The sequence below is a fragment of the Tamandua tetradactyla genome, chromosome 3 (genome assembly GCF_023851605.1).
Source record: "Tamandua tetradactyla isolate mTamTet1 chromosome 3, mTamTet1.pri, whole genome shotgun sequence".
Taxonomy (NCBI): Eukaryota; Metazoa; Chordata; class Mammalia; order Pilosa; family Myrmecophagidae; genus Tamandua; species Tamandua tetradactyla.
Window position 1 is genome coordinate 95,834,334 of NC_135329.1, and position 25,262 is coordinate 95,859,595.

General features: G+C 44.3%; 2 protein-coding genes and 1 pseudogene across 6 annotated transcripts in view; 2 read left to right on the forward strand and 1 right to left on the reverse strand.

Moving 5' to 3' along the window:
* Nucleotides 1-14,027, reverse strand: part of C3H2orf76 (chromosome 3 C2orf76 homolog) — a 92,760-nt gene extending 78,733 nt beyond the window's left edge. The window contains exon 1 of one of the 5 annotated variants that reach the window (XR_013172658.1): nucleotides 13,974-14,027. The gene's annotated coding sequence lies outside the window, so the exon portion shown is untranslated. The other 4 variants (XR_013172656.1, XR_013172657.1, XR_013172659.1 and 1 more) reach the window with 4 other exon arrangements.
* LOC143676760 (transcription termination factor 2 pseudogene) lies at nucleotides 954-3,760 on the forward strand (annotated as a pseudogene).
* A 61-nt stretch (nucleotides 14,028-14,088) lies between the features above and the next one.
* On the forward strand, nucleotides 14,089-19,204 carry DBI (diazepam binding inhibitor, acyl-CoA binding protein). Its single transcript, XM_077153560.1, has 4 exons — nucleotides 14,089-14,225; nucleotides 15,305-15,422; nucleotides 17,417-17,479; nucleotides 18,904-19,204. Exons 1-4 carry the CDS (start codon nucleotides 14,217-14,219, stop codon nucleotides 18,975-18,977), a joined length of 264 nt encoding a protein of 87 aa, XP_077009675.1. The 5' UTR covers nucleotides 14,089-14,216; the 3' UTR covers nucleotides 18,978-19,204.
* Nucleotides 19,205-25,262: the final 6,058 nt, after the last annotated feature.

A 25,262-nucleotide genomic window follows, 5' to 3' on the forward strand; every position in this document is an offset into this window, starting at 1 on the left:
GGTAACAATTGGGTGACCCTCTGAGATGAATGCCCAAATCTCTGGAGCCCCAGCAGAGCAGGTAGGCCAGGTAACTGAGCCTTTGCGGACGCTGGACTGAATTTAGTCTACAGGCTGTGTAGCTGGGGTTTTTCTGTTCTGCAGGCACTCCAGAGACTTTTGGTGCCTTAGGAAAGCTTCAAAGAGAAAACCCGTTTCCAGTTCCATGTCCAGACATCTGACTTGGTGAGTGAGTCATCAGGGCAAAAGTGGACTGAGGAGTAAACAGGCTGTTCGAGTCCCCCCTGACCTTGGCCAGGGTCACACTTTCAGAATGTTGCCCTTTGCTCTGACCTCTACACCTTCTAATCCTGGATACTGTGCAGGGCTTGAAGCCCTGACCTAATCCAACAATCAATTGGTGTTTAATAAAGTTAAGTAGGCCTGTTTAATGTTAGCCATGTGTTACTGAGGTATTGTTTAATTGTTAATTGGTGTGCTAAGTGTTTAATATTTGTTTAATTGTTAATTGAAGTATTTGGTGTGTGTTCTGTACAGGGTTTGAGGCCCTGATGTAAATTTGCCTCTTGACTACTGTGTTAGGGTTCTCCAGAAAAACAGAATCAACAGGAAATATTTGTAAATATAAAATTTATAACAGTGTCTCCTGTAAGCATGGGAACATAGAGTCCAAAATCTGTAGGGCAGGCTGCGAAGCTGACGATTCCGATGGGGGGTGCGGACGAACTCTATAGGAGACGCTCACCAGCTGAAACACGAAGAGAACCTGTCTCTTCTGAATCCTCCTTAAAAGGCTTCCACTGATTAGATTAAGCATCACTCATTAAAGAAGACACTCCCCTTGGCTGATTACAAATGGAATCAGCTGTGGATGAGCCGACATAATCATGATTTAATTATATGAAATGTCCTCACAGCACCTGCCTAACCAGACAAACAGGTACCACCACCTGGCCAAGTTGATACATGAATCTGACCATGACAGAGCCTCTGAGAGAAAAGGAAACCAAGTTGTTGCCTCTGAATGTTCACAATCAGAATCCAATAAGCAAGCCCCAGACAAAGGGACAACTCAGCAAGCAGCATTCCAAGTATTGGGAAACTAAAGAAACCAAGGCAGTGGATGGCCTAGGCACACAACTGTCCAGAAGAGGCTGCCCCCAAAGAGTTTCCAGGTGCGGTGAGAGCCTCCTGATGGGGCTGCTCCAAAAGGCCAGCCACATAGTCTGCACCTCCAGCCCCAGGACCAACCGGGGAGGCAAGAAACCGCCACAAGCAGTGAGGACAATGATACTGTTTTTGTTGCCTCAGAGCCAGAGACTCCCCTTCACTTTGACCTGACTCTGGATTCCCAGAACGAGAACCTTAAATTACCCAAACAAAGTGGGCAAAAAGAACTATCTCATGCCTCAGGTGTTTCCAAAAAGGTAGAATCTGCAGAATGGGCAGCCCGATATCTGTACCTTACAAGCCAATTGAAACAAAAGAAGACACATTGGCATCGGTGAACATCCAGGCTCTTCCAAATAAAGGTCAGAAGTTGTTCAAGCAAATTCAGGCATTGGAAGATGCACTCAGTGCTCTCACCTTCTGCCAAGACCAAGGAACTAATGCAAAAAGTAATACTCAACTCCCACAACAGTGTAGTGTCATCAAAACTACCATAAAGCCTCCTCACTTGGTGCCACCCAAACCCCTGCAGGGTCAGGAGCTTCAGCCTCCAAGTTCTCTAGAACTGAAAGCTGCCTGCCAGGTAACTGCTGCAGGAACCAGTCAGTGTTATGGAGGCCATACAAACCATAATTATTTTCATGTGATATGGAAAATTATAAGTGAAGCCATTGATTAGCTGCCTCAATCACCTGAGTCATGTCCTAGTGAGACAGCAGTGGCAGAAAACCGAGCTAAGTTGAAGACCCCTTTGCTACTGCACCAAAAGCAGCCATTAGTCTGGTTACTGCGGCAGGAAAATCAGAAACCACAAGGAGGAATTTCAGTGGATATGGGCTTAGGAAAAACCCTGACAATGACTGCTCTCGTCTTGACTCAGAAGAATCAAGAGAAAAACAAAGAAAAGGACAAAAACCCAGTTACATGGCTTTCCAAAGAGGAGTCCTCTGACTTTACTTCTAATGGAACACTGATTATTTGCCCTTCTTCCTGAATCCATTGCTGGAAGAAGGAGGTAGAGAAATGTGTGAACAACAACAAACTAACAGTTTATCTCTGTCATGGGCCAAACTGGGATCAATATGCAAAAGTCCTTTCCACATATGACATCGTGATCACTATAGCCTTCTGGCCAAGGAGATTTCCACAAAGAAACAAAACGGACAGATCCAGAAGCAGACCTCACTGTGGAGAGTATCTCAACACTTTTGCTTCGCATAGTTTGGGCTAGAATCATATTAGATGAGGCTCACAATATTAAGAATCTCCAAGTGCAGGCATCCATAGCTGTGTGTAAGCTACAAGCCCATGTCTGCTGGGCTGTCACAGGAATCCCCATTCAAAACAACTTGTTGGACATGTATTCACTACTGAAATTTCTCCCTTGTTCTCCATTTGATGATTTCAATTTTTGGAGGAGTCAGGTTGACGATGGTACAAAGAGAGGTGGAGAAAGGTTAAGCATTTTAATTAAGAGCCTTTTGCTGAAGAGAACAAAAGACTAGCTGGACCCTACTGGCAAACCATTGGTGATGCTATCCCAGCATAAATTCCAGCTGCACCATTTAAGGCTTTCAGAAGATGAAAAGTCTGTTTATAATGTCTTCTTTGCCAGACTGAGGTTAGCTCTGCAGTCCTATCCAAAGGACACACAGACGGATACAACCAATCTGGAAGAAGCCCTGATAATCCATTCAGTAGAGTGACACAGGAATTTGGACCCAGTGGGCCTGGAGACCCTGCAGCCTCAGACTATGAGATCCAGCACTGCCCACGTACTGTCACAGTTGCTGAGACTCCAGCAGTTTTTCTGTCACCTTTCTTTACTGAAGTTAGCCCTGGACCCCACAGAACTGAAGAGTTGAAGGCCTCTTCCTTTCCCTGGAAGAGCAGCTCAGTGCTTTGACCGTGTCTGAACTGTAGAGTTCAGAGTCCTCTGTTTCCCTGAATGACACACGCTTCAAAGTGGAGCTTTTCAAAGATACAAGAAAGAGGACTAAGATATTATCTTTGTTGGCAGAATTGGAGGCAATCCAAGGAAATTCAGGCTCCCAGAAGAGTGTCACTGTCTCTCAGTAGACCTGCATATTGAAAGTTGTGACACTGTACCTTAAGAGACATGGACCGACTTACACCACTATTGATGGTTCTGTCAACCCCAAACAGAGGATTGGACTTGGTAGAGGCATTCAACAGCAAATTCAGGAGCCCTTAGGCTATACTAATCTCTCTCTTGGAGGGAGGTGTTGGTCTGAACTTGGCTGGAGGAAACCATCTTTTTCTTCTGGATGTGCACTGGAATCCATCACTCAAAGATCAAGCTTGTGACCAAATATATGGAGCTGGGCAGCAGAGAGATGTTGTCATACACAGATTTGTTTGTGAGGAAACAGCAGAAGAGAAGACCTTATAGCTCCAAGAAACAAAGAAAGATTTGGCCAAGCAGGTCCTATCAGGAGCTGGAGAATCTGTCACCAAACTCACCTCAGCTAACCTCAAAGTTCTTTTTGGCATCCAACCTGCTTACTGGGTTCAGTATAGTGCCACTGTTGGTTTGAATCAGGATCTGAAAATAATGAGCTATCCATAGTCCTTGAACTCTGTTCTTGGTATTCCATTTCACTGTCAAGCCATACGTTCTCCTCAAAATGAGACATAATCCTGCCTCCAAAATTGAGGACTGGGTATCAAGTAAATAAATTGGTTGAGTGACTTAATGATTGAGTGGTTTAGAAACAAATAATTTCAGATATAAGAAAATGCTCTGGGGTTAGATGATTTTGGACAACAACTCTGGTATATAAACTTTCATAAAAGCTCAAAAAGACCTATGCTGGCCTTTCTCTTCTCACCTGATCAGAGAGTCAGTGTCATTACCTGGGCTACATCCCATCTCATCATTTCTTCTTGCCCCTGAGGCTGCTCCCACAACCACTGCAATGGGTGGAGCAGAATGTGGATTGCTGCAGGGAGCGACTCCTCTGCCATGGTCTCAGTTCAGGCAGTTCTTCCTCTCAGTCTTAAGATCAGGGAGATGCTTTGTACATAAATAGTTGTTTAGTATTCTTATCATTGTATCATTTGATATTGTATAATTTAGTATTTGCATCATTGTATCATTTAATATTTATCTTTTAGTATTATTGCATTTAGCATTTGTATCATATCATTTAGTATTTGTATTGTATCATCTAGTACTTGTATTTAGTATTTGTAATGTCATTATTTACAGTACTTAATTTGACAAGTTTTTGTATTTTTATAAGCTTTTCATTTGTATCATTTTGTATATCACATCATTTGGTATTTTAACTGTATCATTTAGTATTTATGCTATAATTGATATCATATAATAATGTGCCTAGCAATGCTACAACAATGCAGCAGAGACATTAAAAAACAAAAAACGCCAATCCATTTCTGGTGTATTGCAATATGGCAGCTTTGGCAAACTGAAACACTACCAATTTCATAGAAATTAAAAGGATAAAAAGAGGATATGATGGACAGCTACATGCCTACAAATTAGACAACCTAGATGAAATTGACAAATTCCTAGAAATGCATAAATTACCTACACTGACTCTAGAAGAAACTGAATATATCAACAGATCAATAACAAGTAAACAGGTTCAATCAGTATTAAAAAATCTCCCAACAAGAATTTCTGATATTTTCGCAAACAGTGGAGACAACCAAGTCAATAGGTCAAGCCCTGGATCTTGGGTTCACCCCTGTGGGACTTATTCCTACAAAGGATAGGTTAGGCCTCCTTAAAATTGGGCGTAGGAGTCACCCCCAGAAAACCTCTTTTGTTACTCAGATGTGGCCTCTCTCTCTAAGCCAACTGTCTTCCCTCCTACATGAGACATGACTCCCAGGGGTGTAAATCTCCCTGGCAATGTGGGACAGAAATCCTGGGATGATCTGGGACCTGGCATCAAGGGATTAAGAGCTTTTCTGACCAAAATGGGGAAGAGAGAAATGAGACTATTAAGTTTCAGTGGCTGAGAGATTTCAAACAGAGTCAAAAGGTTATCCTGGAGGTTATTCTTACACATTATATAGATCTTCCTTTTTAGTTTTTGGTGTATTAGAGTGGCTAGAGGGAAGTACCTAAAACTACTGAGCTGTGTTCCAGTAGCACTGATTCTTGAAGATGACTGTATAAGGATACGGCTTTCACAACGTGACTGCATGATTGTAAAAACCTTGTGTCTGATGCTCCTTTTATCTATGGTACAGAGAGATGAGCAAAATATGAATGGAGAATGAACAAATAATATGGGGGACAAACGTTAAAATAAATTAGGTAGATGATAATACTAGTGGTCAAAGAGAGGGAGGGGTAAGAGGTGTGATATGTATGAGTTTTTTCTTTTTATTTCTTGTTCTAGAGAGATGCAACTGTTCTAAAAAATGCTCATGATGATGATTACATAACTATGTGATGATACTATGAACCACTGATTGTAAACCATGTATGGAAGGCTTGTATGTTAAGATTATCAATAAAAATATTATTAGAAATCTAAAAAAAAAACCTCCCAACAAAGAAAATGCAGGACCAGAAGGCATCACTGGTCAATTTTATCAAACATTCAAATAATTAACACCAACACTGCTCAAATTACTCCAAAAAGTTTAAGGGGAGGGAATACTTCTCAGCTCATTCTCTGAGGCCAGCATCACCCAAACACCAAAACCAGATAAAATTATTTACAAGAAAAGAAAATGACAGGCCAATATTCCTAATGAACACAGAGGCAAAAATCCACAACAAAATGGCAAATCACATTCAACAGCACATTAAAAGAGTTATACACCATGATTACATGGGATTTATCCTAGGTGTGCAAAGGTGGTCAACATTAGAAAATCAATTAATAGAATGAAGGAAAAAAACATATAATCATTTCACAGTTGACACAGAAAAGTCATTTGACAAAGTTCAGCACCCCTTTTTGATAAAAACACTCAGAAAATAGGAATACAAGGAAATAGCCTTAACATGATTGTGGTAGAGAAGTTCAGTTGTCAACTTGGCCAGGTGAAGGTACCTACTTCTGTTGCTGTGGACATGAGCCAATGGTATGTGAACCTCATCTGCTGCTGATTACATCTGCAGTCGGTTAAGAGGTGTGCCTGCTGCAGTGAATGATGTTTGACTTAATTGGCTGGTGCTTAAATGAGAGAGCACAACATAGTACAGCCCAAGCAACCCAGCATACCTCCTCTCAGCACTTGCAGCTCAGCCCAGGCCTTTGGAGATGCAGAAAGAAATCACCCTGGGGAAAGTTGTTGGAACCCAGAGGCCTGGAGAGAAGGCCAGCAGAGATCACCCTGTACCTTCCCACATAAGAAAGAACCTCAGCTGAAAGATGCCTTTCCTCTGAAGAACTAACGAAATAAATTTCCTTTTATTAAAAGCCAATCCATCTCTGGTGTGTTGCATTCTGGCAGCTAGCAAACCAGAACAATGATAAAGAGTATATATGAAAACCCCACAGCTAACATCATACTCAATAGTGAAAGAGTGAAAACCTTCCTTCTAAGATCTGGAAGAAGACAAGGATGCTCACAGTCACCAATGTTATTTAACATTTAACTGAAGTTCTAGCCAGAGCATTTAGATAAAAAAAAATAAAATAAAAGGTATCCAAATTAGAAAGGATGAAGTGAAACTTTCACTATTTGCAGATGAAATGAAATTATACATGGCCAGAAAAAAGCTACCAAAGCTAAAAAATGAATTCAGCAAAGTGGCAGGATATAAGATCAACACACAAAAATCAGTGGTGTTTCCACATACTAGTACAATCCAAAGAGGAAATCAAGAAAAATATTCCATTTAAAATAGAAACTAAAAGAATCAAATATTCAGGAATAAACTTAACTAAGGATGTAAAGGACAGGTACACGGAAAACAAAAAACAGTGTTGAAAGAAGTTAAAGAAGACCTAAATAAATTGAAATACAGAAAAATCATTCTGTATTCACGAATTGGTAGACAATACTGTCCAATTCTATAAAACACAATAAAAGATTCAATGCAATTTCAATTAAAAAAAAATTCAACAGTCTTCACAGAAATGGAAAACCGATCATCAAATTCACATCGAAGGGTGAATAGCCCCAAATTGCCAAAAATGTCTTGAAAAAGCAAAGGAAGTTGGAGAACTCAGACTTCTTGATTTTAAAACTTAATAAAAACTACAGTAATCAAAACAGCATGCTACTGGCATAAGAGCTGACATATATCTCAATGGACTTGAATTGGGATTTCAGAAATAAATCCTCACACCTCTGGCCAACTGATCTTTGACAAAGGTGCCAAGTCCATCAGTGGTGAAAAAAAGAGAGTCTTCAACAAATGGTGCTGGGAGAACTGGATAATTATAAGCAAATAATTGAAGGTGAACCCATATCTCACAAAAATAATTCAAAGTGGATCAAAGACCCAAATATAAGAACCTAAACCTACAAAATTCTTAAAAGAAAATGAGGGAAATGTCTTCAGGACTTTGTGTTAGGCAGTGGTGTTTGAGACTTTATACCAAAAGTAGGAAGAACAAAAGAAAAAACAGAGAAATAGGACTGTATCGAAATTTAAAATTTTTCTGCATCAAAGGATTTTATCAATATTTTAGTCTGTCTGCCAAAATGCAATATACCATAACTGGGTTGGCTTTCAAAAATGCGGATCTATTAGTTTACAAGTTTATAGTTCTGCGGCCATGAAAATGTCCAGATCAAGACATCAACAAGATGATACGTGGACTCCTCTGTCAGATGGTAAGGCACATGGCATCATCTGCTGGCCTCTCCCTTTACTTCCAGGCTTCATTGCTTTCAACCTCTGGTTTCCATGGCTTTCTTAGCTTCTGTGGCTTTTGGAGAGTCTGGCCACCAACCCACTGTTCTAAGGGGGTTGAGCATGTGCTCCGGAGATTGCAGAGTCCAGCCAAGACCCTTATGCTTGAGGTGCACAGGGCCTAGAGTCCACTGCCACCTCAATGTTTCACGAGGGTGAACTCTAGAGTTCGGCCATCACCCCAGCGCATGATGAGGGGGAAATGATGGCATGGCCATTGCACAAGCCCTTGGAAGCTTTAGTGCTGCCACTCTATCAAGCCCCAAGGACAAAACATCATTCTATAGATAATTCTCACATCTTGAAATCTAATGGAACATGCCCTGCAGGGTTGCAGAAGTGTCTGGGAACAGAGAACCCTACTTTTCTTCCAATTTCTCCCTATGGCAGTGGTAATGTTTACTCTATGACTGTCCCTCCTTTGTTTACTGGAAACAGATGACTTGTAAATTTTACAGGTCCACACCCGGAAGGGAATCGTGTGCCAGGACAGACACACTTGTAACTGATTTCAATGAGACTTTGTACTTAATATTGTCACCAAAATGATTTAGGGCTTTAGGAAAGCTTGATGGGACGAATGCAATTTTCCAAATGGAATGAATGTTTTTTGGGGGTCCAGGGGGTGAAGTGTGGTAGTGTGAAGCTGAACGAACCCCAGATCATGTTCTTAAAATGAATCCATTTCATTCCTGTGAGTAGGCACTCACTGTAAGTAGGATCTTTTGGTGAGTAGGATTTTAACTTAAGATGTGACCCACCTCACTCAGAATGGGTCTTAATCCTCTTTCTTACTGAGGTCGTTTATAAAGGCATGAAACACAGAAAACACATAAGCTGAGAGAGAAAACCATAGAAACAAAAAGGAAGCCACTGAAGCCAAACCTGGAAGTAATGAAATCTGGAAAAGAAGGGAGAGACCAGCCGATGTCACCATGTGCCTTGCCACATGATAGTGGAGTCCAGGATCGCAAGCAGCCTGTTCTCAAGAAGAAGGTATTGTCTTGATGATGCCTTGATTTGGACACTTTCATGGCTTCAGAACTGTATGCTTGTGAACTAATAAATTTCCATTGTGAAAAGCCAGCCCATTTCTGGTACATTGCATTTCAGGAAGCTTTAGCAAACTAAACCAACCAAGAAAGTAAAAAAGATAACATACAAAATAGGAGAAAATATTTGGAAAGCATATATTGGATGAAGACTTAATATCCAGACTATATAAACAGTTCCTACAACTCAACAAAAAGATAACCCAATTTAAAAAGGGACAAACAATTTGAATAGACATTTCTCCAAAGATGTGCAAATAGCCAATAAACACAAGAAAAGATGGTCAGTATCATTAGCCATTAGGGAAATGCAAATCCAAACCATGAGATATCACCTCACACCCCCTAGAATAGCTATTAAGAAAACAGAAAATAACAAGTGTTTACAAGGATGCGGAGAAATAGGAACCCTTGTACATTGTTGATGGGAATATAAAATGGTGCAGATGCAATAGACAATAGTCTGGAGTTTCCTCAGAAAGTTAAATATAGATTTATCAGCTGACCAGGTAATCCCACTTTTAGGTAAATACCTAAAAGAAGTGAAAGCAAGAACCTGAACAAACATCTGTACATCCATGTCCACAGCAGGATTATTCACAATAGCCAGAAGATGGAAACAACCCAAGTGGCCATAAACAGATGACCAGATAAACACAATGCAGCATATACATGCAATGAAATATTATTCAGCCATGAAAAGGAATGAAGTTCTGATACATGCAATAACATGTATGAACCTTGAACACACCACGTTGAGTGAAGTAAGTCAGACACAAAAGGGCAAATATTGTATAATCTCACTGACATGTAATAACTAGAATATGAAAATTCACAGAGACAAAAGATTACAGGATATCAGGGGTAGGGGTGAAGAGTTAATGCTTAATAGGTACAAAGTTTCTGTTTGGGGTAATGCAAAAGTTTTGGTAATGGATGGTGATGATGTAGCACAACATTATAATGTCATAACACCACTTAACTGTATACTTGAAAGTGGGTAAAATGGGGAAAATATTATGTTGTATACATGTTACCACAATAAAAATTTTTAATTATAAAGTAATAAATAAAATGGCACCTTCTTCCAAAGGAATTATCAGCCAAAGTATTTGTCACCAGATTTAATATCTCTAACCTTGATGACAGACAATAGCAAAGATCACTAATATAATTCATCTAAACAACCTAGTTCCAAAGCATTTACCAAGTTTTTGTCGTCTGTAACTAAAAACTAGGTGGTCAAAGATGTGCCAAGTGGTATGAATGTAGATTTCACACTTCTGATGTTGAATAAGAACTACAGTACTGACTTTAAGATATCTTCATAAGGCACTTCATTAGCCTATAATCCTAAGTATTCCCAGAGTGCAGGCAGCACTTGACCAGCTTATGAACGACTTAGGTATAGTCAAATGCAAAGGAAACCTTCTTTCCCTCCCTGACCCCCAGACTGCCACAATCTCCCACTCCCAAACCCTTGTCCATGTCTTTCACCTCAGCCCTAACCCAGCCATGCTGACTGGGGCAGAAACAAGATGGGAGAAAGGAAAGCCTCCCCCTCACTCTTCTCTCATGGTCAGCTTACTGAAATTTCTCTGAAGGAGATAAGAATGGGAAAGGGAAGGTACTGGCTAAGCCTTCCGGTTGCCATGCCTCCTCTCACTAGTTAGGCAAACAGAAAAGGTACAGAAACCAAGAGAAGAGGGAGAATAGAATGGAAAAAAAAGGAAAAGGAAAGAGATCAGACCAAGGGAAAGGAACACCGAGCTGCACTGTCTTCCTGGGCTCTTCCTTTCCTTCACCTTCACAAAACCTCGGCCTGGCTCTGCCCACCACTCCCCACTCTTAGCCCAGAAGAAATACCCAAGTGCCTCCTTCCCTTTAAACACACCAGTCTCCTCCCCGCTTTGCTAGAGCCCTGCCTCAGGAGTCACATTCCAAGAAACTGAAAAATAAATACAGAATGAACATAATTCATCATTTGTGAGTGCTCTAATCTTTGCCTTCTAGTAAACCTCTCCTGTAACTGAAGCTCATTTCTTTGGTGATTAAGTTACTCTTACAAATTAGAGGTTTAGTTTATACCAAGAAACCTAATGTCAAACTACTATTCATACTCACTGAGCAAGAACTGCTGTCACCTCTGTTTATCTATCTTGCCTATCTTTCAGCTGAGACCCAGCAAGTGAGACCTGTGAGGAGTCAAAATGGGTATCTCAAGGATGTGAGGATGAGCTCTGACAATGAAAGTGGCCTCTTTACTGACTGGAAGGGTTAATCTGGCCTGATGTGCTGGCTGGTTAAGAGCCCCATCTTTCCCCCAGCCCTCCAGGTGTTCTGCTTCCAAAGCTGGGAGTGGTACAAAGAGACTGCGTGTTCTTGTACCAAAGTTCATCTACTCTACTCAAACCTGTGGTTTCACATTCAGTTCCTACAAACGTCATTGGTTTTCAAGTTCACAGCTAACAAGAAGTAAATCTTTATGAGACAAGCACTTTTAATCAACAACCATCTATTTGGTGCCTAAGAAACACTGGACACTTACAGACAAATCCACACTGACCCTTATCCTCTCTGGCTTATCTGGGGGCAGGGGGCTGATAGAACAAAAAATAAGATTAAAATACAAGTAATTGTAAATAAAATAAGAATAAATGCAAAGTTGCTAAGAAGAATAGTAGAGTTGAGGATCTTACAGTTTCTCAAGACTATGAAGAGCAATGACTCTTTCCAGTAATGGAGAAACAGAGTCAAAAATTTCAGACAATTTATTGATCCCAAGTATACTCGAACACTTTTTTTTTTTTAATTAAATCTTAGATGCCAACTTCTTACCACTGCTTCAAGTTAAAAGCCAAATGCCAACCCAACTCACTAGAGCAGAGATACTAACTGGAATGAGGCTTAAGGCAGCATTTCCACACGTGGAAGACACAAAAAAGGGTCAGTGAGAAGTGAGGGAAGAAGAAGGAAGCATGCCAAAGACTGAATTTGACCTAAAACACTCTTCTTTCTTGTCAAGAAAGGTCACATGGTCCCGTTCTCTGGTCCCACAATCCTTACTAATTTCATACATGAATTGCTTTAAGCAACTTTTGCAAGCTCACCTGGGTACAAAATCACTAAGTGGAAAGCTGTTATTTTAAGGAAGTGGAATGCCTTCCAACCAACATATATCCATTGGAGACTGTCATGTTAATTTCAAACACTAGGCTTGCTTTCTATATTTAATTCCAGGCAAAACTCAATCACAGCAACTGCTCTTCATGGAGTGAAAAAAGGGAAAATTACGACTTTTTTCAAATATGCCAAGACAGACACAATGATCTAATGTTAAAACCTGCCGACTGGGATATACATTAAACAGCAAATCTGACACACACCAGCTATAATCTGGATTTCAATCCAGGAAGCTGTAAGCATCATGTGAAGGTGCAAAAATGAATTCAGGCTTCATCGGGGACTTGGAAGGAGAAAACAGCTCTGAATTGTCATTTTGGAAGAAACCTGCATTTCTTACACTTTAAATACAATTTCCCCAAATTTCATTCCAACACTTTCGTTAATTTGCTTGGATTTGCTTTCTCAAATAAAGTTATTCACAGCCTGAAGACCCCAGATTTACTCCCAGCTATAGTATTTCCTTTCCAAACATTTCAAAAACTTGACCTGCATTAAGTTACAAAGTTATCACTGAAAGCTTTTGCCTAGGCTTTGTAACTAAATTCCTAATTAGGGAGTGGAGATTTGTAGTTCAGCCCTCCTATCACAAGTAATGAAGTGGAGAAGAATGCTCTCTCTTTTTAAGTCATTATCAGAGACTTTCCCACTACTTCCCCCCTTTCACCCAGCTCCTTTGTAAGCAGTCAGACCCTTCTTCCTTTAGTCTCTCAGACATCACAGTCAAACTTCCATCTGCAGCTCCTTTCCCTTCCCATCTACCAGCCTCTGTAACAACTTTCCTAAGCTTTCCCTCCTCGGTCTCACCCTCTGCTCAACTCCAATGACTTCCCACCTCAGTCAGAATAAAAATCAAGGCCCCTACAATGCCCAACCTGCCACCTCAACTCTGTGACCTCACCTCTTTCTACTTTTCCCTACTCCCTGCTCACACCTTTAAGTATCTTCTCTGCCTGTCAATGCTCCTTCCCTCCTTGAGAGGCCTTCTCAAATGTCACCGTCCATGAACCCCCATTTAAAACACTCTACCCCACCCCCAAAAAAACTCTCTATTTGCGTATTTTATTATCTATCATTCCCACTATGTTCTATGAATGCAGGCATTTACCTGTTTTGTTCACTGCTATATCCCCAAGGTCTAGGACATTATGTTTACCTGACGAGAGTTCAATAAACATTTGTGAATAAAGAAAGCCATCCGTTTAAACTCTTTGCTGGGAACCTGTTGCAGGCCAAGCTAAGGAAGTCAAGGCAAGATACTGACCCTGCCTTTAAAGCACTGGATGAAGAAGTGCAACAAACCGAAATATGCCATACAGGACTGAAAAAGACGTGCCAAAAGTTCAGAGGAGGCGGCCTCGGCCTAGCGTTTCCGGGGCCCAGCCCAGCTTCCCACCATCGCGCAGCTCTCTGGAGACCATCCTGGGAGGATCTCCTTTAGACCCCCTGAGGAGGGCGGAGCCCATCTGCCATCCTAAGAGCCAAGAGGTTGCTTGTCTGAAGAGGCAACTTCCGGCCTCCTCACCCTGGACACGAGAGTTAAAGAAACAAACTTAAAAGCCTTTGCTCTTCGAGATCCGCCCCCCTCCCCTCTGCCCCACCCGGACCGCCCCCCAAAGGCGCCGGTAGACCGAACCCCAAACCCAACACCCGCACGCTGGCGCTCAAGGACGCCCCACTCCCGCGGGCCCCACCTTCTCCCGACGTCCTCTTCGGCTCCTCCTTGCGCATGCGCGGGTAAGCCCACGTGAGCTGGGACCGGGCAGGTCTGGACCCCCAGCGCTGGGCACGCCCCAGAGGAAAACTGGCTCCTGATTGGCTGCCTGGCGCTCGACCGAGCCCAGTTGAGTAAGCCTGGGGCTGCAACGCTCCAGCCAGGACCTGTCTGCTCCTCACTTACTCCTTCGTGGTTCTGGAACCCTTACAACCCCGCCGGCATGTCTCAGGTAACTCAAGCGCCTGGCTGGGAAGGAGCAGCGGGGCGGAAGAGCGGTCCTCGGTCTTTCCCTCCCACACTCTGCAGGGCCTTCTGGACCCCTGGCCAGCCCCGTTCCCTTCGTTTGGGTGGACACTGCGAGCTGGGCGGCCCGCTTTTGGATTCGCAACACCCATATCCACCGCGCAGTTGCTGGAAAGTTTTCATTGGTGTGGACTTCCCAGTGCAGCGGGGAGAGGGGTCGGAGGCGAGGGTCCTGAGAAGGAAGGTGGGGTGAGGGTAGGGGGGGTTCACAGATTGAAGGAGCAAAGGGACAGGCGCAACCAACTTCACCCTCTGGAAGGACAGGGCAGGGCTAGGGGCGCTCCGCCAGAGGGCCCGTGGCTGGGAGCTTGGAGGTCTGCCGAAGTAAGAACTGCCTGCCCCACTTGCTTGCGGGGAAGGGAGGATAGCGGCCCCGGGAGAGGCTCCCCAGAGACCTTTTCCTTCCCTCGAATCTAGACGCTTATGCACCACCGAGCTGCGCAGGGCGACCTCTCTCCAGCCCCGGAGCGCTGGGTCATGGTTGGTGCCAGGTGCCCCGGCCCTAGGAAACGGGGCCCAGCGCGCTCCGACGCTGACACCGCGGTACCAATGCCCTGTCCTGAACTCAGCTTTTTTGGACATGCCGTGTCACCGGGCGCCCCAGCCATTCCTCTGTCCTCCAGGCCATGGCCACGCTGCTTTTCTCGCCACGGGGTAGTCACCCACGGAGGGCAAAGTCTCGGTCCGCCTTCTTCCCCATTGTGCTTTCAGCACCTGATGTGGGCTACAGGTTGGGCACCCCAAACGTGCTTGTTTGTTGAATGATTGAGCAGATGTGCTTCCCCTCATTTTGCTGAAACTTTCTAGCTGCCCTGAAATGTGCCGGGAAGGTGGAGGGGATATGGTAGAGACCCCTTGAAGGAGACCTGGTTTTCTCTCCTTGCCTTGCAGAAATGCTTCCTTTCCCACTTCTCTGCTGCCATGGCTGAGCTCTGGGCCAAGGACAGGATTTCTGCCCTCACTGGCCCGAGGAAGCACTCATTCCTCTTTCTCCCTCCTCTCTAGGCTGAATTTGACAAAGCTGCTGAGGAAGTGAAAAAACTCAAGACCGCACCAGGGGACGATGATATGTTATTCATCTACAGCCACTACAAACAAGCCACTGTGGGTGATATAAACACAGGTACACTGAGATTAGGGTGGGGGCACCCCTCCTCTTCAAAGCAGGCTTTTGCCAAATGCCCTGGCAGCCTTGTTTGGATACTGGAACCCTTAATTCATGGGAATCTCATTCCCCAAATCACCCAAGGCAAGACATGGAAATATTCATGAGGTTCCTGGGGTTGGAACTGGGAGAGGTTCCCAGAAGACCACATTCCCAGGTCAGGACTTATAGACCTTCTACCATTTTGGTTTCTCAGTGACGCAGGTGGCAGAATTGAAATCCTGGTTGGGGAAAGACTTTACTGATTTTCACCAGTAATTTCCATTTATAAAGAAATGGGAGAAAGCAAAGGCCCCAACTTAGAAGAGGCTTCCTCCAGGTTTTCCACTCACTTGTAGCTTTATTAAAGCATGCTGCTTCCTCCCTAAATGAGCAGCATAAAAATTAGAGCACTTCACAGCCACTGGCCAAGCCCCATGCCAGGAGCTACTGGCTTCTTGGGGTAGGTCAGAAGCATTTTTTGCTAACGACAGTCTGTACCTTCCTGACAACCTTTTGTTCCCTATTGAACACTTTGGGTACAGATTTTGAAGCCCTGGTTTGTCCTAACATCTCATAATACTGCTTTCCCTGCCTTGGACAGTTCAGCCCCTAAGTCCCTGAAACGTGGGCATGTCCTGAGACAACCACAATGGATTTGATATAGGGGCTCAGACATGACTGTCATGGTAGTGGAGAACAACGCCCACCCCCAGAAGGAGGGCAACCAGCTCCCGGTTCCATTGCAGTTAGGACTGAGCATGTGGGCTGATGCTGGCCAGCTGGAAGCAGGTGGTGATGCCAAGCTCACAGGAGGGCTAAATCAAACCCTGAGTTCACAGGGAGGATTATAGCAAAGGTGAGTTTTATGCTGATTTTGTAAAATCTTATCATCCCAAGGTGGGGGAGGAGAGGTGAGTTGCTGAAAGGCTCCTCCACCAAACAGTATTTTCAGAGAGCCAGGCCTCTGGCTGGGCTGAGTCCATCTGCTTTTGCATGGATCTAGATGGCCTGGCTGGGAAATCCTCACCTCCAGAGTAGGAAAGTCCCAGCTCTCTCTAGGGCTGCACTGTCCAGTACAGTAGGCACCCTTCACATTGGGCCATTTGAATTTAAAGTGAAAACCATTCAAAGTCAATCCAGTAAAAAATTCAGTCCTCAGGTGCACTAGCCACATGGCAGGTGCTCATTGTCCACATGTGGTGAGTGTCCCTGGAACTGGCAAAGGTAGAACATCTGTTGGCACAGAAAGAGCTGTTGGTGACTGCTGCTCTAGGATCCTCTCTCAGGAATCCCTGGGAGTTCTTCCCCAAAAGGGCACAGGGAGGCTCGATGTTTCTCAGAGCCCAGGTGCTGTAGTTGCTCCCCTTGGCTCTCTGTTCAGCACTGACACTGCTCAGCATGGAAGTAGCCCGTGTGAGCTCTCCAGGTGCAGCTGATAACAGGTCTGGAAGCATAAAATCATGGTATAATTTAAAGAAACTTTGCTCTCCATAAAAACTCCCACAGATCAATAAGAAATAGAATAACAATTCAGTAAAAAAAAAAAAAAAAAAAAAAGCAAAGATATGAACACAGTTTCCAGAAAACTGCTAACAACAGTGCATTGGGTGGCTAAGAAGAGTGGCAAGAAGAAAACTGTATGTATTACCATGTTGCCTTTTGAGCACTGAGCCATGTGAGTGTATTAACAAAATTTTTTTTTAATTAAACTAAAATTTTAAAAGGAGAAACATATTTAACTTCTAAGACATGGACCGTGTTATTATAAAAACAGTTTTCCTTCTATTCTCTCTAGAGTGTTGTACGTCTGGGTTCCTTAAAGCAGAACTCACTGATCTAAGCCATTTAACTCCATGACGGAGGAATAGCCGAAATAAAAGCCACTTTGCATGAAAGGAAAGTTGATAAAGTCCTCTGTAACCTCTGTGAGAACTTGAAGCAGATCTAATGGCTTTCTTTCCTTGTTTAAGAACGGCCCGGGATGTTGGACTTCAAAGGCAAGGCCAAGTGGGATTCTTGGAACCAGCTGAAAGGTAATTAATTGTCTGTTCTACTCAGTTTCCCTAGTTGGAGAAGCCTGGCGCTGAAAAGCTCTTCATCATGGGGTATAAAGGTGAGGAGAGAAAGCAAAGTAGATGAGCACATGCTGGAGACCAGCTTGACCTATGCCAGGAATGGAAAAAACTGGGCCACCTACTCTTCCTCCTGATCCTGTTTATGCCTTTTCCAAAACACTGTCCCCATGCTGTGGGATCATCCGGAGAGGAGGGCTGGGGGCTCACTGGGAAATGAGCAGGGCGATGAAACAGTCAGTGTGGGCTTTGGACATGTTCAGTAGTTTCCTGCCCACGCCTCCCTGTCCCCAATAAGGCCAGGCAGTGACCCCACACGCACAAACTCCCACCCCCAACCAGAGCAGCGCTCCCTTCCAGCCAGAAGGACACATAAAAGAATGCAGTGAGCTAATGCCTGGCAAGCCTCTGGCACATTGTAGGCTCTGTGAATGGGAGCTATTATAAGCTAAGCAACAGCAGCCAAGAAGTATCTGGGCTGCTACTTAATCACATGCCACCTGTGGCAGCAAGGCCCAAAAGTTGGCAGCAAAGTGCCTGTCCCCTTTCGTTCTCACTAGCTAATTTCTGAATAAGTCCTCTGTCTTCCTACAAATGCGAAACCCTTGAATTCAGAAAGGGTCAGAATATAATAAAAAAAACCCTGGCAGGATTTGCAGGGAACTGGGGATGGAAAGCCTGTCTATCAGTTCTCTCCGGCACTTCCATACCATTCTGAGGTCCCATGCACTCTCCAGGGCTGCAGGATATCCCCAGAGGGAATCCCAGCTTCACCACAGAAACCAGGAAAACAGGTATTTCTGTCCCTGAGGAATATATTCAGTGTCCTTTGTACTTTAGCAAGAAGACGAAAATTTACCTCATGCCCTTCCAAGAACCAATTGCTTTTGCTCAGAGGTCTCAAAACTTTGCCTGTAGCTTCACTCTGGGAAGAACATGCCTGGCTTGGCGTTTTTGTGGCCAGCTTAACAGTGTTGCAAGATAAGAGTCCAATACAGAAATACAATGACAGACCAGTGTCAGCTTTGAGAGTCCCCACGACCAGTGCTACCACCACCCATCCCCGGGTTAACTCTTCCTTCTTCTCTGCTGAGACTGGCCCAGAGCCTCCCACACTTTAGTGTGTGACTACAGATGGCAGGCCAGTGACAGGCCTCCTGGGCCAGCGGCACTGCAGGTGTACACACTCGGTGATTTGTGGAGTGTCTTATTTCATGCCAAACTCTTCAGGGTCTTTGGATGTATTCCTTGCCAGGTCTCCAAGGTGGAGGTAGAAGAATCCCCATTTTACAGATGAGAAACTGAGACTCATAGAGCTCAGCCAGGTCTCCATGGAGCTCTAAACCCTGCTTTTTCCATCATACAATACTGTTCTTTCCTCACAGGGACCTCCAAGGAAGATGCCATGAAATCTTATATAGACAAAGTAGAAGAGCTAAAGAAAAAGTACGGAATATAAAGGACTGGATTTGGATGCCAGCCAAGCCTCCAACTGAACCATATAATGCCACAGTTTTTTTCTAGTACTATGGGTGTAGTTATGTAATAAAAGTAACCAATTATCATCCAGTTCCTCAAGGCTCTCCAGGATTTGGCTCTAACACATTAGAGGCCAAAACGATGACTGACCTTTGCTGAATAGTTTTTATCTATAGATCAAATAAAAGTACAAATTTGTTTCTTTAAGATGTTGGTAATCTGTGTGTTTGAAATCATTTATTCTGTTATGATCTGTCTTCCCCATTTACTTTTTCTAAAGATTTCACCTGAAAGTGTTTCAGCTTCCCCTCCTCTGTACTTTCCTGGAATGTGAGACTGGCTGTCCTGTAGGAGCCAAGGGTTAAAACAAGACCTGTAGAATTTGTTGGGAGCAGCTAGCATCAGGGTGGCGGCAGTAAACTGTGGAGATTATTATCTGCTCTAAGTAGAACAGTGTGGGAGGAAGAGAATGTTTGTTTACCCCAAGTGGTTACTGTTAAGTATGAAGAAACATAAGCACTCTGTTCCCTCAGGAAATGCATGCATAGCTTTTGTCACATATAAGCAGAATCTGGTTAAGAATAATGTTGTCTGTTGTTTGTTATTGCTGATCTTCAGACCCCCTGATCCCGTCTGTCTTTCTTTCTCATCATTCCTTAATATCTTTCAAGCTCCGTTTCACAGGAAGCAACACTGTCCCACTACTCTAAGGCCTGGATGAGCTCACCTTTTATGGTAGGGAGGAAAAGGGATTATAGAAGCAGTCTTTCTGTCCTCTTCTATCTTCCCAGGCCTGCACTGAAAGAAGATCAGGTGGGCTGGTTGGACCTCTGTCAGGGACACTCCTGGCCTCAGGCTCTGAGGAAAGCAGGGTTGAATGAGGGTGGGAGAATTGTCTGAGGTCAACTAGTCCATGAGTCTAGGGCAGACGGACACAGGTAGAAGCCCAGGAATGGAGCATGCACCTGTCAGGAATATCCCAAGTCTCAGTGAAAGCTTGACCACTGTCACCTGAGTAAGCAAAAAACGGTGGGGAAATAAGTCTCCAGGGAGAAGGGAGATCCAAACCTAGAGAGGACAAGAACCTAAGGATGCAAAATAAAAAGGCTACAGCTTAACCCTGGAGGATGTGGGCTGTTGAACAGTGAGGAGGAAGGAACAGACAGCAGATCCTGCCTCCTGCGAGAGAGGTAGTGGGTTTATTTTCCAGGTGAGTATGCCGAGGCTTAAGGGAATTAGGGAGACACCATCCAAGGCCAGGCAGTGCTCATTCATTTCCCTCCAAAGCCCATACCCTCGTCTTAGGCACAGCTCAGCCTCACCCTGGAGAACAAAGAGACTTGAATGTTAGGGTAGCTTGGCCAAGATCACTTGGCTGGTAAATATAGAGTCAACCCTTCAGTGCCGAGCTCCCTGGCTAGGAAGCCTGTACCCTTCTCCCCAAGCCACCTGAGGAGGTCTGGCAGGCAAGACCAGGGCTGCAGTGGGGACAACTGGGAGGAGCAGGGAGGGCAGCTGCCTGGTGTGGCTGGAGCAGGCCCTGCCCTCAGTGTAAGACAGTACTAGATGGTGGAAGTATAACAGTCTGGCATTTGATCACAGGCAATGGGCAGCCTCAGGGGAGTAGATAGGAAAGGCATTTAAGATGAGATCTACATTCACAGCTGTTAAGGATGACAATGCCTCTGGGGGGACCCAGTCTGCCCACCAAACTGGGCCCAGCAGCTCAGGTATAGACAAGAGGGGATTGCTCCAACAAAGTTCAGAGGTCAAGATCCAAAATTTAGGCTTGCCTTCCCCAGGTGGCAGTGTCTTTATGTGGGAGTTGGTTTTTCCTGGTATTGACGAGGCTGAGGGTGGCTCACTCCACCCAAGCCTGCCATGACCACCAGACTCAGCAACTCTACTATGTGACACACTGAAGGCCAAAGAGAGCTGTGTCCACCCACCTCTACCGGTATGTGGGTCAGCTCCTATGCTCGATTATTGGCTTCTTCAGGAATAAATCAAAGCAAAAGCCTGCTGCAGCACTCCCAACTCTGGACAAAGGACAGTGTCTCAGACTCCACCGCAGGTTGCTTTTACTTTTGATTGCAATCTTAACCAAGGACCAAAGCCAAGAGCAAATTACTAATCCTTTGATAACCCAGAGAGGGTGTGGCTAAGAGAAGCCTACTAAACTGACCTATTTGCAGCTCATAAAAGGTAAGCAGGGCCTGCCCCTGAGCTCACCTCTCTGCTGACCAGAATGGAGAAAGAATGGGCCTGGGTCTCAGGAAGCCTGAATAAAATGTTTCAGTCTGACCATCTGCAGTTAAACTGTGCTAAGGTGGTGTTATGATCGCTTGATATTTCTCCTCCTCCCTTGGGATGGGGAAGAACCACTGGTGGGGAAGGAACCAGTTTGGATCTAAGGCCCATCAGTAGCCTAAACGAATGGCCACAGTTTCCAAGGATCAGCACGTGCCGGCTTCTGGCTCAGGTTCTGGGCTTCAGTTAATGGCACTTAATCCTGTAGGCCTTTGAGGGGGGATTATTTCTTATCACTGTGCAATGGGGATTACCGTGTCCCTTGTTCAAATGAGGAAATTAAACTCAGAGGCAGGGTAAGTGGATATAAACCCAGGCCTCTCTGGTTGGACAGGCTGTGCCTGTTCCTTCTATCATGTGCCCTAGGCACCTCCACTGCCTAGCAGACGATGAGACCGACGCCCACACTCCCCGGCTGCTGGGAGGCACTGACATAAAGCCCTTTACCTGGCTGCCTAACGCTCACTGAGGAGTGGCTTAGAGATGCAAGGGCTGTCTCCAGAGCTGGAGGAGGGCCCAGAAGAGCTGGTCAGTTTTGAAGCACCTCAGCTCCCAGCTCACTGTAAAGCGGTGGCACTGGTTTCTCAGAATGCAGTGTTTTCTGTGGTTTCCTGAGAGCAGGTCACCATCAACCACAGAGGGATGTACTTGCTCCCATGTTTTGTGCAATGGTCCATGTACAGCCTGGGCTGGTTCAAGGTGTGCCTGTCATTTGGGAAAAAAATGAGGCGGGGGGGAATGGAGACAGCGCGGCAGGGGGCGGGGAAGTCCTCAGCAGCAGAGGGAGAAGGGAGACAAGAGGATGAGTGAGCCCAGACTTCACTCCCTCATCTGGGGCACTCCCCCTCCTGAGTCTGGTCTGGTGGAGCCCACTTTAGTCTCTTAGGGGCTGTGTCACTTGTCTGCTAGGAGCTACAGTTCCTACACCTGAGAGATGGATGGAGTCTGCCCCAAAGAGTGTTCATTAGCATAATCCCTACCCCTTGCTCCCAGCCTGGACATCTTTCACTGTGATAACTTAAATTTTGTACTCCAAAGAAAGACATGTTCTTAATCTGTTACCATAGGTGTGAACTCATTATAAATAGGACCTTTGGAACATGTTGTTATGAGTTCCAGTGCAACCAAGTGAATCAGGGTGGGTCTTCGTCTAAATTAATGCAGACCTTGTAAAGAGAAAAAAACAGAAGCCAGGGTCAGAGAAAAGCACAGGGAGGAGCCAGAAGTCAGCAGAAACCAGAAAAGCAGACACAAGGAAAGGAATCACCATGTGACGGGTGGCAGAGATGCAAGCCAAGGAAGCCCAAGGATCGTGGCAAGCCAGCTCCACAATGCTACAAACTTTAGAGAGAAAGCATCATCTTGCTGATAACTTGAGTATGAATTTCTAACCTCCCAAACTGTGAGACAATAAAAATTCCTATTGTTCAACCAACTCATTGTGTAAACTTTTTCATAGCAGCTCTGGCAAACTGAGATATTCCCCCTCAATCCCTCCCTCCCCACCCTTGGTAGAATTCCTGGCACGTGGCCGCACAGCACTACTCCCCATGTTGGTAGAGTTCCATTAATTTGGGGTCAACCGTGCAAGTAGGTGTCAGTTATCCAAGGATGTTCTCCCCCCAGCAGAGGAGTTCCAAGATCCAAAGTTCTGGGAACCAGGGTTGTAGACATGCATTTGGTTAAGATCAGGAACCAGAAACCTTGAGGGCAGCTGGACTGCAAGTCAGGGGTTTGGCACAGCCACTGCCTGCATTACATGGATAAGGGGAAGTTATGCCACCTCTGTCAGTCTCGGTTTCTTCATCAAGAAAGATGGGGCTAAATACCCCTAAAGAGTGGGATAGAAAAACCAAAGGTGACAGAGTTATACGGAGAAGGTAGGATTTAACAGACATGTATGATTGCTGAATCATTAAATTGATATTTCTTTTAGTCTCCAGTATCTTAGAGAAGTTGGAAATAAAGACCTAAAACTGTGGAATTGCAAACCATGCCAAACTCTGAGATCTGTTCTCCAATTAATTGTTCTGTGCTTTGAAATTTGTTGCTTGTTTGTACAAGAAAAAAAAAAACAGAAAAAGTCAGTTGTGATGATGAAAAATATATTTGTTCCTCCTAGTTTCCTATATTCCAGAGCAGCTAGAAGGAAAAATCTGAGAGAATGATATGGAAGGCCATGACAAACCCTGGGATCTGTTCTGTAACTACTTGTTGAAGAGTGCTTTTGAAAACTATTGGGTTTTTTCTTTCTTTGCTTTGTACATATGTTATATTATACAATAAAAAAGTTAAAAAATATATTAATGAGCCAGGGGTCGTGTAACCTCTATAGAATGAGAAGAAAAGCCAGAGGAGGGGAAGGAAAAGGCCCAGGGTGGCCCTCTTGACTGGAGTCCAACCCAGAAGCTGTGAATGACTGTTGCAAGCAGCCAGATGATTAAAGATGCTTAAAGTCACAGGCGTTTGGAGTTGAGGATGAGCCAGGAGAAATCATCTGCGGGGGCAGGGCCTTGGCAGAGCCTTGAACTCTTGCTGCTTGCTTTGGGGTCTGGTTCAGGCATGATGCTCTGCCTTGGTAGCTCCCAGGGAAGAGAACAAAGTCAGTGTTTCTTTCCTTGTTTATGTAAGTGTGTGATTGCACTTGCTCTCTCTCTTTCAAAAGGACTTAGGGTCATGAAGAACAAACAAAAAATAAGCCAGACTCTGAGCCAGACCATAGGCTTTAATGATAAACTCAATCCTTGCCTGGGAAAGGCTGTGTGCTCTTTTGAATCTCTGTTGGAACCCCAGAAAAGCCATGTCCTTTAATCCTCATTCAGTATTGCTGGGTGGGAGCACTTTGATTGTTTCCATGGAGGTGTGTCACCACCCATTGAAGGTGGAGTTGCTTACTGGAGTCCTTTAAAAGAGGAAACATTTTAGAAAGTGTTCCTTTTTGGTAGAGCCACGAGAAAGCCAGCAGATGCCGCCATGTTTGCCATGTGCCCTTCCAGCTAAGAGAGAAATGTTGAACATCATCTGCCTTCTTGAACCAAGGTATCTTTCCCCAGACACCTTAAATTGGACATTTGTATAGACTTGTTTTAATCGGGACATTTTCTAGGCCTTAGAACTGTAAACTAGCAACTTATTAAATTCCCTTTTTTAAAAGCCATTCTGTTTCTGGTATATTGCATTCCAGCAGCTAGCAAATTAGAACAGGCTGTAAATTAAAAACTGGAGCACAACAGGAGTCCTTGAGATGCCTTCTCTGCACCCCTCCTGGCAGAGACTCCCCACCCTCCACTACTTTGCCACATGCCATGATTTGGCAACAGCACACACCTTTGGAAAACCAGGACTCGGTCTCCAGGTTTTGGTTCCATTTTATGATTTTCAGTAAGCATTATTACTGAGTAATGAACAAGTATAAGTCTAGACTTCAAATGTATTTCTTTTTATGTAGCTGTCAAGATAGCCCAATAAAGTCTTTCCAGGGAAATTGGTGAGATGCCAAAGTGAGTCAGGACTCTGCACTTAGGAGAGAGAATCTTGAGTAGCCCAAGGATGTGATCTGAGGCGCCCCAGAATACCCGCCCCACCATCTGTGGCTGCCCAGAAACTGATAACTGCCACCCTTAGTTGTTCTTTAGGACTAAGTCCCCAAAGCAACAAATTCCATCTACGTTGCAAAAGATCAGTAGCAGCAACCTCTACCACAGTGGGACTCTCATACCCTGCTTTATAATTATTCTCTTGGGAAGTTGTGTAATACATTTGCTCCAGCCCAGTGTAGAGAGCATTCTGTTCTTTAGCAATAATCTGGGCTCTTTCTACCCACAGATGGAACATTTCCATCAATATGATCCTAAACTGGAACCTGTAACTTTCTTCACATTATAAGCAAAACATGTCCAAATTCATTGAGTTGTTAAATGAGCCTTCTAAATTACAGTTTCTCTAAATACATCAT